The 18,510-nt window shown below is 37.9% G+C and overlaps 1 protein-coding gene across 5 annotated transcripts in view; it reads right to left on the reverse strand.

Annotated features, from left to right (window-relative positions):
* Positions 1 to 18,510, reverse strand: part of Trappc8 (trafficking protein particle complex 8) — an 80,791-nt gene that overhangs the window by 41,732 nt on the left and 20,549 nt on the right. The window contains exons 3-11 of one of the 5 annotated variants that reach the window (XM_036204565.1): positions 18,238 to 18,321; positions 13,787 to 13,876; positions 13,119 to 13,293; positions 10,211 to 10,364; positions 7,273 to 7,309; positions 5,330 to 5,583; positions 4,388 to 4,503; positions 2,717 to 2,867; positions 1,417 to 1,517 (exon numbers count right to left, since the gene is read on the reverse strand). In XM_036204565.1, the coding sequence (XP_036060458.1) occupies positions 1,417 to 1,517; positions 2,717 to 2,867; positions 4,388 to 4,503; positions 5,330 to 5,583; positions 7,273 to 7,309; positions 10,211 to 10,364; positions 13,119 to 13,293; positions 13,787 to 13,876; positions 18,238 to 18,321 (1,162 nt within the window). Of the gene's footprint in view, positions 1 to 1,416; positions 1,518 to 2,716; positions 2,868 to 4,387; positions 4,504 to 5,329; positions 5,584 to 7,215; positions 7,310 to 10,210; positions 10,365 to 13,118; positions 13,294 to 13,786; positions 13,877 to 18,237; positions 18,322 to 18,510 lie in introns of all 5 variants that reach the window. The other 4 variants (XM_036204563.1, XM_036204564.1, XM_036204567.1 and 1 more) reach the window with 4 other exon arrangements.

The following is an 18,510-nucleotide window of genomic DNA, read 5'->3' on the forward strand; positions in this document are numbered from 1 at the left end:
GGCTAGCTTGGGCTACATACTGAGACCCTGTCTTTTAAAAGAAAAAAGTAATAGCAGACCCCATAGCTTACACTCCAGAAGTAGAGACAGAGAATCAGGAATTTAAGACCACCCTTGGCCATACAGCAAGTTCAAGCCAGCCTGGAATACATAAGACTCATACCCCACAAAACAAATGCTTTGATGATCTATCACACTTTGCACAGATTACATTTGCAACAGGTATTCCTGAATACCTAAGTATGCCTAATGTTCACTACTCATGTAAGGCTCAGTTCTTAAATTCTATAAAATGCTAAGTTTTTAAGTACATTATTACATTTTTATTTGTATTATATTTTATAGTTACTTGTGTGTATGCACACATGGGGGCACAAACGCACATGTCATTATGGCATTCATGTCAAGTCAGGACAACTTTCTCTCCTGTCAAGTCTCTCCTTCTATCATGTGGGTCCCAGGGATCAACTCCAGTTGGCAGGCTTGGCAGCAATGATCTTTACCCACTGGTATCTAGCCAGCCCTATGAATGCTGTTCCATTGTAAGCATTGCTATTGCTATTACCTCTACAAAACAACAGAGTGCTCCAATTGAATCTCTATCTCTGCCTTCCAATGTGTCTATTCTTCAACACAAACATCAGGCATCTAACTCAGTGGACAAAGTTCTGAGTTCAATCTAGCACCATTAAAAAAGAAATCTGATTAATTTACTAAAAATAGTTTTTATAATGATGAATGTCTATGCAAATATGCAGTAATTTTCATTTACTTCAACAGTTTAAACCTTAATTTCAGCTTAGGAAGAATAAATGACAGTTAAGGCTTCTAACATCGATTTATCTCAGCCCTTTCTATCTATCCCCAAATGCTTTCCATATACACAAACTGACCTTTACCAGCAAAACTAGAGAAACATTATTCCTATAACACATAATTCTAGAAATGTCCCGATAGCTACAAAAGCTAGCCACCCTGCATGAAAGTCTACCTATCAAATAACCTAACAGCCTCCTTCTGACCCAGTTCAGTTTCATTGTAAGAATTCTAATAGAACTCACTACTTCTCATTTTTCTCTAAGTCTATATTACTTGACTCTTCATGCTTCTGCCTAATTAACAAAAGTTCAAAATGGTTAATTTCCATCTTAATGGTAGGTAAAATAAAAAATGTCCACAATAAAAATTATCTCCAGTGTAGCACAAAACCTCAATGCTACATATATCAACTTGCTATCCACCAATGCAGTGCAGCTAGGATCTGAAAAGAGAAGGGAATACACACAATTTTCATTTCAACTTGTCTCTCACTAAATTAACTTCAGTTGAGAATCTAAGGCATGAAAAACAAAGAACTACTTATAAATATCAACTCTGTCCCAAATAGTCAAAACTATAAATATTATGGTCACCTACTTGCAGATATCCCTGTAGGTCTGAATTGCTGTGTCCATGTAATGGGCAGGGTATGGCCGAGGAGCCCCTGGCTGAAGAAAGGCCGACACTGCTGCCATCTCCTAAAGGAGTCAAATAAACAGTATTTCAGGAGAACCATTCTCATACTTCACACTCAGTAAACTTAAAGACTGAAGGCCTCATAGCATACATGTATAAATACCACAGTTTAATGCAGATTCAAAACACACATTATTTGTTTTAACTTAAAATTCTGGTCTTTGTGGGGTGTGATGGCCAACATCTTTAATCCCAGCCTTTGGGAAGCAGAGGCAGGCTGGTCTCTGTAAGTCTGAGGCTAGCCTGGTCTACACAGTACGTTATAGGCTAGGCAGGCTAAACAGAGAACCTATCTTAAAAAACAACAACAACAAAAAAAAAAAACAACAACAACAACAACAAAAAGAGTTATGCATGATTTAAAGTTATATCCTGACGAATCCATGAAAAAGGTGAATCCTGAAAAATTCCTTGTGAGGTGATTTTGTTGTACAGACACTAGAGTATATTTATATAAACCAAAATGACTATGCCATTTGTAGGTAAGAATGTTTTAAGCAATTATTTTATAAGAACACCACCATATATTCAGTCTGTTGTCTGTCACACACACACACACACACACACACACACACACACAAATGCACTATATGGCTGTACAATTTTCCTATTTTTATCTACATTTGATAAATATTACATTTAAACTATTTAAGGAAAGGTAGCAGCTATATGAGAGATGAGTTTATAAGTGCTGGATATTAAGGTATATTTAACATTATACATTCAGAACTGAAAATAGCTGTAGTTTATAAAAGCTATTGTAAAAGTAATAAACCTGAGAGGAACAGCTTTGGAACAGTCCTCTTGAAGCCTATTCATCTGCATAATCAAAGCACAAACAAAACCATGAACTGGTAACACAGCAAGGTGACCTATAGAGCTTGTTGGGCAGCTTAGCATGGCTGGAGGATACAAGCTAAATGCCAAACATTTCCTCCTGGTGGGACTGAGAGGAAGAGGAACTCCTGACCCGAAAGTAAAAGAGGAAATGAAACCTGTCTTGAGCCCAGAACTGTACAAAGGTGAAGAAAGAGAAGGGAGGCACTTCTCTGGATAGAAGTCCATATGCACAGAATGTTGACAATCAATTTTAATTTTCTAAAATTATCACAGGCGTGGGGATAGAGCTCAGCAAGTCACAGACCATTACCGAGGCCCTGGCTTGATACTCAACACCACAAAACAAACCAACAGTACCAACCAAGGCTCCAGCTGCATAAAGCATTGCTTGGTCATTAAGGAAATCCTTCTTTGCAGTGTGATAGCAACTGTAAGCCAAATCGTAATGCTGCACCAAAAAGCACAAGTCAGCCATTTTCCTGATTTGAAGCTCAGGTGCTTCTGGTGGATACCTAGAACATAAATATAGAATTTATGGCCCATCACACCATCACACATAAAATGTATAGTAAGCTGTTCAACTATGCAGAACATGAAAGAATTTGATCTATTTTGCGAAAATCCTATCTTCAAGGAAGACTATCAATTCTCAAAACTATCTGAAAGTCCAAAAGTTAATTAATTAATATGTTTAACTTATAGTCTTGGAAGCTTCCCAACTGCCAACAAGCATCTGCCCCAGGGATAAGTTATGAAGTAAATAAATGGTTAATACCAGGTAACTTATTTATATACAACTAAGAAAAAAAAATCCAAATAGACTCATGTGATTTTTCATTAAAACAAGAGTTTGTAAGAAATGAAATTTGCTAAATATATTCCTTGTCTTAGAACAGCAGGCAGAGGAGCCCAGCATGGTGATGCACCAACACTAGGGAGCCTGAAGCAGGAGAGCTCTAAGCTGAAGGCCGAATAGGGCAACTCAACAAGACATCACCTTTAAAAAAGTATATTCCAAAGCACTTCAGACAAAAAGGACTAGTACTGAGTACCAAATCTAACTCCCATCTCCTTACAAATAGAAAAGTAGGTCCAAAGTAAAATGATGTTCTGAGTTATTTTAAGAGTTTTGTGTGTTTTTGCTTATCATCACTTTAGCCACAGGCTGTTGACAGATCTTCAGTATCAACCATGAAGTCACTCTTGATACAGGTCAAATCCAACCTAAAAACAATTGGTTACCCCCCTAACATTCATGCCACTATTGGATTAGTGGGCACATGTGGCCTAGCAGGTGGGTACTGTGATGTTCAGCGTCCTCTACTAAGGTCACTGATGAATGTTTCCCCAGTAGTCTATATATCACCTTCTAGCATTATGAAAGCTAACCAACCACCAGGAAGAAAATGTCCTGGTCAGTTCCAGTTTACTTCCTCAGTGTTCTGTAATTAAGCTATATGGAGTTCTCAGCAATAGAGTCTTAGTTCTGGTGAGCAACTAAAGAGCCAGTGGTTTCTTGGCTGAAGAGTTTATTTCCCAAAGTCCAATAAGCCAGCCATGGTAGCAGTTCACATCTGTAATCCCAGTGCTTGGGAAACTAAAATAGGATTATTACAAGTCCCAAGCTAGCCTGGGCTCAGAGTCAGACTCCACCTCAAAAAAATTAACTTGATTTAAAAGTCCAATTACAGGGTCTAGAAAGCTGGCTCAGCGGTTAAGAGCACTGACTGCTCTTCCAGAGGACCCAGGTTCAATTTCTAGCACCCACAACTGTCCGTAACTCCAGTTCTAGGGGACCTGACACCCTCACAAAGACATACATGTAGGCAAAACACCAATGCACATAAAAATTAAAATTTTTTAAAAGTCCAATTAGTTTTTTAAATTAGAATTTAATTAGTGTCTTTCTTAGATATCATTAAGTTTTGACCAATATGAAAATAAGAACCTAAAAAGACAATCACTGTTTTTGTAGTCAAACGCAAGACAAAGTTAAATGCAGCAGAATTAAATATAGTGTTATTATACTCACAACAACCCAGATGTATTTTTCAGTTCGTTAATGCTCTTTTCTGGAACTTTACTGCCACTAAACCATTTCTTAGTGGCAGAAAATAGAGACCGACTCAAACCTTTCCTTGATATTAGCTAGAAAAAAATATTTAAACATGTTAACAAATATAAACGCTTCAAGTATTTTCTATAAACAAAAAAATTAAGCTTTACTAGTAAGTAAACAAATATCTTAATAACACTAATTTAAAAAATGTCAAGTGTCTGCAGAAATGGCTCAGCAGATAGGAGCACTTGTTCTTCTTGTAAAGGACCTGTCTTCAGCTCTCAAGACCAACACAGTGGATCACAGCCAACTCTTAACTCCAGTTCTGGGAAATCCAACCCCACTCTGGCCTCTGCAGGGACCAGGCACACATATGATATACATACACATATACAAGCAAAAAACACATACCCATAAAATAAAACTAAAAACAGCTGTTGGTTTGTTTTAGTGTCTAATATATAGGCTGTAGAGCTGATTGGTGGATAAGAGCACTTGCTGCTCTTGCAAAGAACACAAGTTCAGTTCCCTGCACCCACATAGTGGCTCACTACGACCCATTACTCCAGTTCCAGGGCATCCAATGCCCTCTTATGTCCTCTGTGACCATCAAATATGAAATGGTACACATACATACATGCAGGCAAAACATTCATACACATAAAATTAGAACTGATAAGTGAGTCTTAAAAAATAATTTGTCCAATAAACTGAAAAAAAAACCTCTAAGTGAAAAGAAATAAGGCTTATCTAGTACTAAACAGAACTTCATCACTGATATTAACTTCAGTCAGTTTTTACAGCTTATTATAAAACAAAAAACAAAACAAAACTTTAAATGCAAAACTTTTAATAAAGTCTTAAACTCACTGACTTAATTTGAAGATTAATAACCCAAAAAAACTTAAGTCTTACCTGATCATTTAACTGCCGAATTGTTTTCTCTATATGTGGTAAAAGGCCACGGAATGTAAACTCTTGTATGAACTGTCGAATTCTATCATGATCAGTAAGTGTCAAACAAGCACCACGAATCACTCCAGTACTTGCTTTCTTTGTTTCGTGTACTGAAGCAAACTTTGTATGATCTGAGCCATCGGTATTAGGAGGGTCACCACACTGGTCTAATTGAAGTGGATGAACTCGGAAGTTATTTGGTAAACCATCTACTGAAAAACAAATCTCTCTTTTACTCTCAGAATACAAAAGAAAACGTAACAAAACTACCATATCATTAAAGGAAAAGGTGACAAATCCTTTCTTACTGTGTGTCTCTGAGATGAAATTCTGTTAACATTTTCCCATTTTAAATTAAAGACTTGAGCAAGAGAGACAGTTCAGGGAAGACTGCCTGACAATGGAGTATGATTCCTGAAATCCACACACGAACAGAAAGAACAGACTCCCTACAGGTCGCTGACCTCCACATACATGACACTGCACCCACATGCAGAAACACGCACACATGCAAGCATATGTAAATGCATGCAATAAAAAACTTGAATTAAATTAAGGTACTTGAGTTAATAATTGCTGCCTGCATACAAGCTTAAGAATCTAGGCAACTCAGTTTTAAAATACTACAGTGAATTACCCTATTTTTGGAGAGCAAGCAAGGTTCTATTGAGATACAAAGTAATAGCTCCCGAAGCAGGGAGAGTCCCGCATATAAACAGGTTATCTTATATTACAACAGCTGCACATGGTGGCACATGTCTATAATTCCAGCAGTTGGAAATCTGAGAAATAGATGCCAAGTTCAGAAACAGAAAGTCAGTTCCAGGCCACTCTTACCCACACAGTAAGATCAACAAAACAAACAAACAAAAATTTAGAGCCATCATTACCAAAACTATAATTTAAAATATAGGAATACAGTTCTAAAATTTGGGGAATTATGTTGTGTATTACATTTCCCTGGCTTTTAGTAATATTTTGATTGACCCAGGCATGACCATTTTCGTTTATTTGTGTGTACATGAAGCTCACGGAGGCCCACAGAGAGTGTTAGGTTCCCCTAGGCTGGAGGCAACTGTGAGTGGTCTAGCATGGGTACTGAGATCTAACTCAAGGTCCTCTGGAAGATCAATAACCACTGAGCCTTCTCTCCAGCCCTCATGACCCACTATTCTTAGAACACAAATTTAAAGGTAAACAACAAAAAACAGAATTCAAAGAACTGCATAAAAGCAGAAGAAACATTAACTTCTGAGTCAAGTGTGCTGGCACAGGTCTATCTCTCAGTACTTGGGAGAGAGAGAGAGAATTCTAAATTCAAGGACAACTTAAGCTATACAGAGAGATATGGTAAATCCGAGCTACTTAGAAAGCTGGGATAAGAAAATCCCAATTTAAAGCATAGTCAATAATTTAGTCAAGACCTAGTCTTAAAATTTAAAAAAGGAGGGGTAGGCTAGAGAGATGTCTTGGTATTTACTGTTCTTGGAGAGGACCTGAGTTCAGTTCCCAGAACCCACATCAGGCAGTTTACAAACACCTGTATGTAACCCTAGCTCTGGGTGATCTCATGCCTATGATCTCCTCCAGCACCAGCATTCACAGAAACATCCCCACACATAAACACACATATACATAATAGAAAATAAATCTTAAAAAAAAAAAAAAGAAAGAAAACAAAAAGAGCTGGAGAATGAACTAGCATCTGCAAAGCCCTAAACTCAATTACCAGTACTGAAAGGGGTTGGTGGTTAAAGTTTCCCCATCGTTTATCTGTGAAGGCTAGGGTGCTTTAACAACAATAAATACTTCCAGTCAAAAGAGAACTTAAAGTATAACAAGACCTTTGACTTCGTTATCTAGTCCATCCAATGAGAGCAAGTTACTATCAGAATTCTTACTGGAGGTCATAGTATAAGGGCCATCTTCATATGATTCCTAGCAAAATAAAATACAAAAGCATTAGCAATATATTAACTAATCGTGTTTAAATATTACCAAATACACCAATGCTTATGATTCTTCTGGTGAATATGGCTTCATGTACTTGCTAAAGGAATACTCTTCTTTTTTGGCCCTCTAATTTCAGCAAATTGGATTGTCATGATCCATAACATTATATTTTAATTTCTTTTCATACTCAATTAACTATGCTAATTCTTCCACATTCAAATGACCTGCATCTCAAATGTACCTCAATATTCATGCCCACCTGTATAGGCACATACACATGCCCACGAATCCTAAAAATAATGTCAAAGGAAAAGCCTACCAGAGTCAGACAAGAGGGAAATCTTCAAAATCTCCCAGGACACAGACAAGATGCTAGCAGGAGTGGACTCTGAATAGACTGAAGGGCTGGGAGAAATACCCAACACAGTGCTCCATACTAGTAAGGCACTGGATTCTCAAGCCATCCCTGAACCCTACACTACTCCATGAGACCAAGGAAAATGAGCTATTATTATTCTGAGTGCCAGAACTTAATAGCAACAGACAGAACCAGGTAGGAAACTCTCTGAAAACCACCAGACAGACTTCAGAAAGCAGGTATAACTAGTCTGTAATCCCAGCACTCAGGAGGCAGAGGCAGATGGATCTCTGTGAGTTCGAGGCCAGCCTGGTCTACAAAGTGAGTTCCAGGAAAGGCTCCAAAGCTACAGAGAAACCCTGTCTTGAAAAACCAAAATAAATAAATAAATGAATGAATGAATGAATGAATAAAAAATAAATAAATAAAAAATAGAAAGTGGTGATGGTGTCATTGGCCTATGAGGATGCTGGACTAAAGTCTATCAAATTGTGCAAACAGGCAAATTGTGTACTATGTGAATTATTTGTCAATAAAGATTTTATAAAATGTAAAAAAAAGGGGGGGCTCCAAAGCTACACAGAGATAAATAAATAAATGAGTGAGTAAAATATTAGATACTATGTCTAGATCAAAAATTCTACATGACAGAAAAATAAGAAAAATAAAATGTTAACCAACATTTCTATTAGAGCAATAATTACATAAACTTTTAAAGTGATTTTTAAATATCTCATAAAGAGCAAATAAAGTAGCACAGTTATACAAAATATATTTTTCATTTACTTGGAAAATCCTTTTTAAAAAAAGTCAAATCTCTACTAACCAAATAAATAAAAGAACTTGGTATTGGCTCTACCAAGTAGCTCACAATGTTACTTAACATGGTGAAAGAAATAAACTTTACAACTATGCACTTCAACCTACAAGTAACATTAGCTTAGAAGTCTAAGAAAATAACAAGAAAGGAAGAAATAACACTTCAAAAACTCAAGAACGGAAAACCAAATGACAGGAGCAATCCCCCCACCAAGGTCGTGTGAGCTCCACAGAGTGGCCGCATGGCGGAACTGTAGGAAGAAGGCAACCCCAGCCGGGGGTAATAAAGAGCAGACTGTGAGCCTTCTTAGTTAATATGGGGGTATGGGACGGGGTCGAGACAGGGTCTCACTATGCAGACCAGGCTGACCTTGAACTCAAGAAATCCATCTACCTCTGCATCCTGAGTACATTCTTGGTTAATTAAATAGACAAATCCAAATGTCTATCTCTACATGGATAAACAATCTAACTAACAAACTCTGTGGTTTCCCCCATCAGTTCATGTATTAGGACACTTGGTTCCCAGCTGAAGGTGCTGAGTTTGAGGCTTGCTGGAGGAAAAATAGCACTTGTGGCAGCTTTCAAGGATTTATAGCCTTGAACTACTTCCTGATTTCCCTGCTTTCTGTATGTAGATGAAAAGTAATTTCTCTGCTCTGACTGCCAGGCCAGCCTTAGACTCCTGCTTCCAACCTTCCCCATGATGGACAGCATTTCTCAGGAACTGTAAGGTAAAGTAAACCCTTTCTTCATGGTGTTTATTATCACAGCAACAGAGAGTAATTAATACAGAATGTAATTCACTTTTCAAAAACTACCTAATGCTATCATTTATACCTCAATGTGCTGTAGCTGATTAAAAAAACAGCTTTTGAACCACTTTAAGAGCTCACAGCTGATGGATCAAACTAGTCATGCTAGTATTGTATTAGTTAGCCATTAAGCCAAGGCAGGTACATTTGGGTTCAGGTGCCTATGTTAATGTGCCTTCAAAGTACCCTCTCCTTTATTTTCAGCTAAAACTTTTCTGTCCATCACTTTAACCTTTTATATATGTGCTCCATGACTCTGAGCTGAGCATGCTCAACATTACATCTATCTGTTCTTTAAATTATGACCACAAACTGAGCATAAAAGGCACACAACAGAAAAAACTTAGGAAGGGGCCCTGAATGAAATCCTCATCTTCCTTTGGTCAAGGGTGGCACTGCTTTGGATGGCTGCCTTGCCTGCTGCATGCAGACACCTTCCTCCCCTCTTGTATGTCTTGGCTGTGCTTGTTTTGGCTTTGCAAACTCACTGTGTTCAGTTTCAAAACCAACAAATGAAAACTTCTAGACCCATGATAGTGCATGTCAAAAATGTCAACACTTGGGAAGCTGAGGCAGGAGGATTAAGAAATCAGAACAGACAGCCTGGGCTACCTAACAAAATCACAGCCTGCCTGTACTATACGTCAAAGAAAAAGAAAACAAAACGCTAGCCAGGCTTAGTGGTACACATCTTTAATCCTAGCACTCTGTAGGCAGAGATAGGTTTGAGGCCAGCCCAATCTACATAATAACTTCCAGGCCAGTAAGGTATACAGAGTCAGACCCTGTCTCCACCTGCCCCTCAAAATATAAAAGAAAAAAATCTACAATCATATCTTTATAACATAAACTAAAATACAACTTCTGTAGTTTGATTCAGTTTTTCAGATGTACCTGGTGCTGAATATTATTTTTCTGGAGATATTGACTCCAAGGATCTGGTATCTGTTCATCTGATGCTCGATTTGGTGCTCGAGAATTAATTTTAAGCAAATAACAACCCTGAGTTCCATATTTCTGTTTCATTTCTTCATAAATTGATTCAGCTCTAAAGAAAAGAGAAAGAACTTTGTAATAACATTAGACTTTAGACAGAATTTAGCAGATCTTGGATAACAGTTCTAAGTTTTTTATTTATTTCTCTTTATATTGTTTTTATGTTTATTTCTGTAGGAAGGGAAATGACACATACCACACTGTATATGTGTCATCAGAGGATAACTTATAGAAGCTGGTTCTCTCCTTCCACCACATGGGTTCTAGGAATTGAACTCAGGTCATCAGCCTTAGCATCAAGCACCTTTATCCACTGAGACATCTGGTGAGTCCAGACAACAGATTTTATTTTATTAAGGTTTTTTTTTTTTTTAAATGTGTGTAAGCCTGCATGGATTTGATGTGCACTCCTGCATGCAAGAGCTCAAGGAGGCTATAAGAGGGTGTCAGAACCCCTGGGGCTGAATAACAAGCAGTTTCAAGCTGCCATGTGGGTGCTGGGACCTGGACCTGAGTCATCGCCAAGAGTGGTAAGTGTTCTTAACCCTGAGCATCACTCCAGCCCCAACAACAGACATTTCAAATAATCCAAGAATAAACCCAAAAAAAAGGTAAAACAGAAAATTAGAGATTATAAAAATTTAAACAAAACTCATGATCCTAATCAAAACTTTTCTTCAAGACAGTCCTATCTGTTGTATTGGCAATCCTGATGGCCAGTTTCTTTACAGCACAGACTGTCTGGGAGCCTTCCACATTAGCTACTGTACAGACTGCCCATTTCCAGAACCACTACAAACATACATATTAGCAGCTTTCCGTCAACAGTGGGAACTCATCCTCAGAAAGTGTAATTTGAGAGTATCTTTTAAAACCATTTATTAATAAATGCAAGTTATAATACCAAACACTGTTTGTAGGGCAGGGAAGAAAAGGAAAGAACTATAGCAAAGCAGATGAAGCCCTCACTGTACAGACCACCCTTTGTACTTACAGAACTTAGAGAAGCTGAGCCTTGAGCTACTGCTCAGACTAAAAAAATAAATTAATAAAACTTAAAATCTTATTCCCATATTTAAAAAAAAATGTCATCTTCAGCTACATACCAAGTTTGAGGCCAGCTTAAGCTACATGAAATATGTTTTTTTTTAAAAAAGAAAACTATGGGGTTGGGGCAAGGCCCTGGGTTCGATCCTCAGCTCCAAAAAAAGAAAAGAAAACTACTAAACATGCTAGCTGTTGGTAGAGAAAATAAATTGTAATGTGACATCTTAATAAGAAAATAGTACAACTGTGAAAAATGAAATTCTAGTCCCAGTGGGTTCAGTCTGCTTGTTTATTTATAATTTTTAATTTCTTTCAAGGTTGGATATTGAACCCAGGGCCTCAAAAAAGGTAAGCTCTATCACTGAGCTACAATGTTTAGTCCCAAGTCTAGTTAAAACAGGTATTTTCAGCCAACTGGCTATTTTGGGAGAGGGGGACACCAGAAAAATATGAAGGCTTATTCATGAGCAAATGCTGATATTGTACAAATAACAATCCTAGCAAACAACAAAATCACATAATATCCCAGTAAAAGTTGTAAAACAGTGTATACAAATAAATACAGAGTACCACAAGTCAAACTCCTACTCACTTTATTAACAATATTGCTAAAAAACCTAAGAACTGAGTTATTGAGATGGCTTGTGGATAAATGTGCATGCTATTAAGTCTGAGAACCTGAAACCTGAGTTCTATCCCTTAGACCTACATGGTAGGAAGAGAACTGGCCCTGCAAGATGTTGTCTGACCCCCACCTGCAGGCTGCGATGCATGCATGTGCGCACATGCGCGCGCGCACGCGCGCGCGCGCACACACTCTAAACAAAATTATTAAAAACTATGAACCATTGGCCTCATTCTGAATGCCACTTGAACACCACCACTCAATACAGGAGATAAACCATGTTCAACTGTCTTAAAGTAATTTAATAACCAGTTCACACTATTTTTTACTTACACTATTCTTTATCCAATAGGCTTTGGACATTATTTTAAATGCTAAAGATGAATACTCTACAAGAAGTATTTATTCTGTTTCTGGGTTTTAAGTTATTAGAATTTACTTAGAGGGTAGAGTTATTGCTCAATGGTAGACTGTGTGAAGCATTAGACTTCATGCTTAATCTCAACTACCCAACAATCAATGATCACTTATGTTCAAAACAAGGATTATAAATTATAGGTCCCAAATGGCAATCAGATACCAAGTATAATATAGTATAAAACAAGAATAATTTGATCCATACCTTGAAACAAAAGCCAAAGTAAACTCCAAAGCCATAAACATAAAATTATTTTTATGCTTATATCCCAAAAATTCATTTTAAGGGCCAGAAAGATAGCTCAGCAAGTAAAAGCACTTGCTGGGGCTGAAGAGATGGCTCAGAGATTAAGAGCACTGGCTGCTCTTCCAGAGGACCTGAGTTCAAGTCCCAGAAAACATCTATAATGAGATCTGATGCTCTCTTCTGGCATGTAGGCATACATGCAGACAGAATATTATACATAATAAATGGATTTAAAACAAACAAACAACAAAAAAAGTACTTGCCATCAACAACCTAAGTTTAATCCCCAGGGCCCTGTGGTGGAAGAAGAGAACCAATCCCTAAAGATGTCCTCTGACCTCCACCTGTGTGCTGTGATATGTGTGCACATGTATGTGCACGTGTGTGCACGCACACACACATCCCCTCCCCAAAAAGTGATTCTTCTTTTTGAAAAATAAAACAATGAAAATTTAAAAAGCAATGCTTACCTCTGCTCATCTCCTGAAGTTACATCATGCAAAAGCACATAATATTTAAGTGTATTTGGGATAAACCACTTAGGGTAGGAATAATCACTGTTGTGCTGAATTCGATGTTGTTCTTGTGACAACTTTGAAAACTGTTCCATAGGTTCAGCTTCACCAGACGACGCCACCAACATACCTTGTAACCACACTGTCAGGGAAATCATCACATCTCTCAATGATAAATACTGCCTTATTAATATAAATTTTAGGAGAAATTTTCTGGTCAGGCATCATAGCACAAGCCTGTTATTCCAGCTACTTAAGAGGCTAAGGCAAGAGGGCTGAAAGTTAGGGCTGCAATTGCACTGAAGTGTAAGTCCAAAGCCAGCCTGAACATCTAAGGGAGAGATCTCTTCTTCTGGCTTCCATGTACACAAGCATATACACTTGCACACCCAGATAAGCACACACAACATGCACACTGAATTCATACACACACACACACACACACACACACACACACACACACACCTCAACTACCCAGATCAGAAAATCCAAAATAAAGAAATTTTGAATGTGGTATCATTACCAATGAAAGATAATTTCTCCATTTTCTATAACTTCTCAAGTATTTTGTCTTTGTTTCTACAATTAGCAACTTCCTGGCTTATAGATGACTTAAAGGATACAAGCTAAATAGTGGTTCAGAAACTCATGATCTGATGCTGGCATGGACTGCAGAAATGTCTCTCTGTAAGACTCAAACCACGGAGTAGTCGCTAAAATTAACAACATGCAAAATGGTTAGAATTCAGCAGAATCAGTTTATAAAGGAAAGCTAATAATTTCTAGTAGTAAACAAGTATTTTTACCTGTGCTTTAAGATACATGATATAAAAGCAAACAACACAATTTCTCTTATTTGTAGATGTAGCACTTTATATAAATACATCAAATCATTCACATATTTAGAGATATATAGCATATGCAGCATGTATATTTTAAGCTATTCATACAAATCCACTTATATATGCAACTACTCAGGTCAGGAGAAGGAAGCTGTCACTCCTGAGCCTGTACAGCATTCCCAAACCATGTACTCACTGGATCACAGTGACTAGAACTAAGCTTCAGGTCCCGTATCAGTCAGTTCACAGTCATAAGCAGACCCTGCTCATACGAGATCATGCTGTATGTACATCACCAGCTCTCCACCGAGATGATCTTACCCCTCAGGAGAAACTAGACAGTATTGGAAGATGGTTGTGGTTGTCACAACAGAGAAGGAAACAGAACTACCGGTGCTTAAGAGGTCAGAAAAATCAAAGACATCTTACTGTGCACAGAGCAAAACAGCTCCACACACACAAAGAATCACCTGGCTCAAACTGCCAAGATGGATGTGGCTGACAAATTCTATAGCTTGACAACTTGATTCTGACTATAACAAGCCTTTTACAATCTTACATGGTATTATTATCGCTCTGTATGTGGTTGTATGCATATGGAGGTAAGAGGACAACTTTCAGGTTGATTCTGTTTACACCGTGGGTTCTGGGAACTGAACTCAGGTTGTCAAGCTTGCAGCAACAAGTACCTTTATCCACTAAGCCATCTCACTGACCCAGCAAAGCCTTTCTAAAGAGAAATTCAAAGGATGATTACTTTATAATCAAGTCAACTCTTTAGCAATTCATATTACATCTTTTCTAAAAAAATCTGAACATACTTAAACTTAGTTGGGCAAGGTGGTTCATGCCTCTAATCCTAGCACTCAAGAGACTGAGGTGGGAGAATTACAAATCTGACAGCCTGAGTGACAAAGTAAGATCAGGTGTCAAACAGTTCCATGAAGGAGAGAGAGAAGAGCAAGGAACCAAGAAAGAGTGCTAGACAGAGCTGGTTAGGCAGGCAGAATAGCATATGCCTGTACTCCAAGCACCTGAAAGATGGAAGCTGGAGGACCAGGCATAAATGACTAGAGAGGCAGAAGAAAAAACTATGTGCTGACCAAATACCATATCTCATCTGGGGCCAAATCATCTTTTTGTTATTTGGCTTTTTGTTTTGTTTTAAGATATGATCTCACTATGTAGCTCTGCCTGGCCTTTGACTACCTATGTAGACTACCTTCTGTGCCAACACATCAGCCAAATATACAAAAAATCTTTTCACTGTAACTGGGTGTGATGGCACATATCTTTAATCCTAACCCTGGGGAGGCAGAAGCAGGCAGATCTCAGTGAGTTCAAGGCCAGTCTGGTCTACCTAGCAGGTTCTAGGATGACCAGGACTGTTACACTGAAGAGACCTGTCTCCAAAACAAAACAAAACAAAACAAAACCCTACAACAAATGTCCTACAAGAAATGCTCATGTGCAGCCAGGCAGTGGTGGCACACACTTTAATCCCAGCACTCCGGAAGCAGAGGCAGAGACAGAGACAGTCAGATCTCTGAGTTTGAGACCAGCCTAGTCAACAGAAGAGAGTTCCAGAACAGCCAAGGCTACACAGAGAACCCTGTTTGGAATTTAAAAAAAAAAAAAAAAAGCACATATTTGCAGTATGGTTAGGAGGACATTATTAAGACAATTCCCAACAATACTACAATCTTCATGGAAATGGACAATGAATAACACAACTATATGTATTTGTCACAATAGGAAACTAATTTTCTCACCAACCAGAACATATTCTTCCCTCCAAATCAGTTAAAAATAATCTCCAGCTAAAAAATTCATTGATTTATCATCTATGCCAACAGAAAAATATCAATATCAAAAAATTAGATTAAGTAACAAAGTATTTCACAGAAATGACTATATATCTATACCAATTTTGCTTATTTATCTACCTTTGTTGCCTTACTATTGCTAAAAAATTAACAAAATAAACAAACAAACAAAAAAACCCTGTAGTCATATGAGTAAGTTTCTGCTTGGTAGTAGATCTTCCAAACAGCTATGCCATACTATATTATCTGTATAAATAAACTTTAGCTGAATGTGATGCCAAATTCCTGAACCCCTGGCAACCAGAAGGTAGAAACAGGAAAATCAGGAGTTTGAGGCCATCCTGGGCTATATGTCTCTATATCAAAGAAAAAAAATAAAGGAAACAAGGCTAGAAGAGCCTTATATCATCAGGACTAAACTATGGTCCACCCATTAAATGGTATACTATGCAACTAAAAGAGGAAAAGGAAATACCATTAGGCTGTGAAGTAAAACCTGCAACAGCCAAGGCTAGGCATTAGTGGCTCATACCTGTCAATCCAGCACTTAGAAGTCTGAGACAGCAAGACGTCTATGAGTTCAACACCAACCAAGGCTAGAGAGCCAGACTGTGTCTCAAGAAACAATAAAACAAAGTAGCAGCCAAAAGTATGCATTTTTGTGTAAAAAAGGGAAAAAAAACACATGAAAAGTTACACACATTTGTTTATATTTTCAAAGACAAATAATGAAAAGATAACCCTAACATATGTGGGCTGTGGATGCAGCTCTGTGGTAGCACATTAGCTGGCATGCATGAGGCCCTGGGCTTGATCCCAAGCGCTACCACAAAAAAAAAAAAAAAAAAAAAAAAAGCCTAATACAACTAACTCTCTCTCTCTCTCAGGAAGAAAGGAGGATGGAAGAAAGGAAAAGGCAGGAGGGAGAGAGAGAAGGGAGAGGAGGGGGAGAGAGAGAGATGGAGGGAGGCTAGCTCTCTCTGAACTATGGGTTTAATCTTTTTGTTTTCCTATCTGAGACAGGGGTCTCATATATCCCAGGTTGGTTTGAACTCACTGTGCAGCTAAGGGTGATCTTATAGTCCTTGTTGTGGTTTGAATATAAAATGTCCCCATAGGCTCATGTATTTGAATACTGTTCCCAGCGGGAGGCACTGTTTGGGATGGTTATGGAACCTTTAAATGGTGGAACCTTGCTGGAGGAAAATAATTCACTAGAGGTGGGCTTTGAGGTGTTCTAGGCTGGCCCTATTTCCTATTCTCATTCTACTTCAGTACTGTCAAAATAACATGACTGGTTTGCCTTGGGGCCACTTCATCCCCAAAATAAACCCTTTCTCTCCTAAGCTGCTTCTGTCAGTGTATTTAACCAGAGCAAACAGAAATGAAACTAATACACTATGACCCTTTGTCTCAAGTGCTGGAACTGCAGGTGTGCCCTTCCGCAGTTTACGTGGGGTTAAGAGGCTCAAACTCAAAATGGCGTGCACAATAGGTAAGCATTCTACCACTGAGCTATACTCCCAACTGTGTTTCATGATTTGACTTTAGAACTTTATGAACATAGTTATGTATAAAACTATTATAATTTCTAATTAAATAAAAAAGGAAAGGACAAGACACGCACTCATGAGCACTGTGGGAACAGACATTGAATACTAAGCAAAGATGGGTTTTCATCCTTCAGATAGGTCACATTCAGGTGAACAAGTAGCCTTTCCCCTCAGCCACATGTTTTCCTGAGTGCTGTGAAGTGTGTGATTCCTCTGTCCACCTTTAACTTTGTTAACTGCCAACAAACTAATTTTGTTATATTTTTCAAATTATCCTCTTTATAGGAAATGGGAAGAAATGGTACTTTTTAATGTTTGTGTTTAACACAAGACTTTAACACTTAATGACAATTCTTTCACCTTAAAAGTACTTGTACATAGTTTGGGATGAAATCACTGTTTTACTCCTATTCCTATTTTTATTGGCAAGTGGAACAGCAGCCATGATATCCTGTGAATGTTTCCTTCAACAAACCAAGCAAGCTCTTGGGGGTATTCAGGAGATGAGGAGTTCAAGGTCACTCTCAGCTTCAAAGGGAGTCCGAAACCAGCATTTCTCTATACAATATATTTTGTCTCAGTAAGGAAGGGATAGTATGCTTTTCATTTTTATAAAAAGAAGATGCAGTTTAAACTAGACTATTCCAGAGCAATGTATGGATTTAAGAAACAGATAATAGATGATGAACAAGTAAAAGTTTAAAGAGTACCACAAGACCACTTTCACATCAGAAAAATTAGGGACACATTAACTGGTATAAATATGAAAAAGTACTGGAAAAGGGGACAGTGGGCAATAGATAAGGAGTAACATGAGAACAGTCTGGAAAAAGAGACCCATCACAAGAAATACCTGTATATAACGAGGATTCTTTCAATTCCATGAAAGTGTCTTTCCAATTACTGTACCAAGGAACACTAGCTTTAATTGACCGATCTGATGAAGAAAATATGGCACCGTTAAGCCAAGCTATGAGGTAAATATCTAAAATTTACTGCTTAAACTGAATGAGTGAAAAGTATGCCAACTCCCTCTAACAGCAAAACCTAAATGCAAACTTCTGGACATATAACTAATGCTGTATTAGAACGGATAAATAAGCTTTTAAAATAACCCCCAAAGTAC

Source organism: Onychomys torridus, chromosome 13, assembly GCF_903995425.1.
Source record: "Onychomys torridus chromosome 13, mOncTor1.1, whole genome shotgun sequence".
Lineage (NCBI taxonomy): Eukaryota > Metazoa > Chordata > Mammalia > Rodentia > Cricetidae > Onychomys > Onychomys torridus.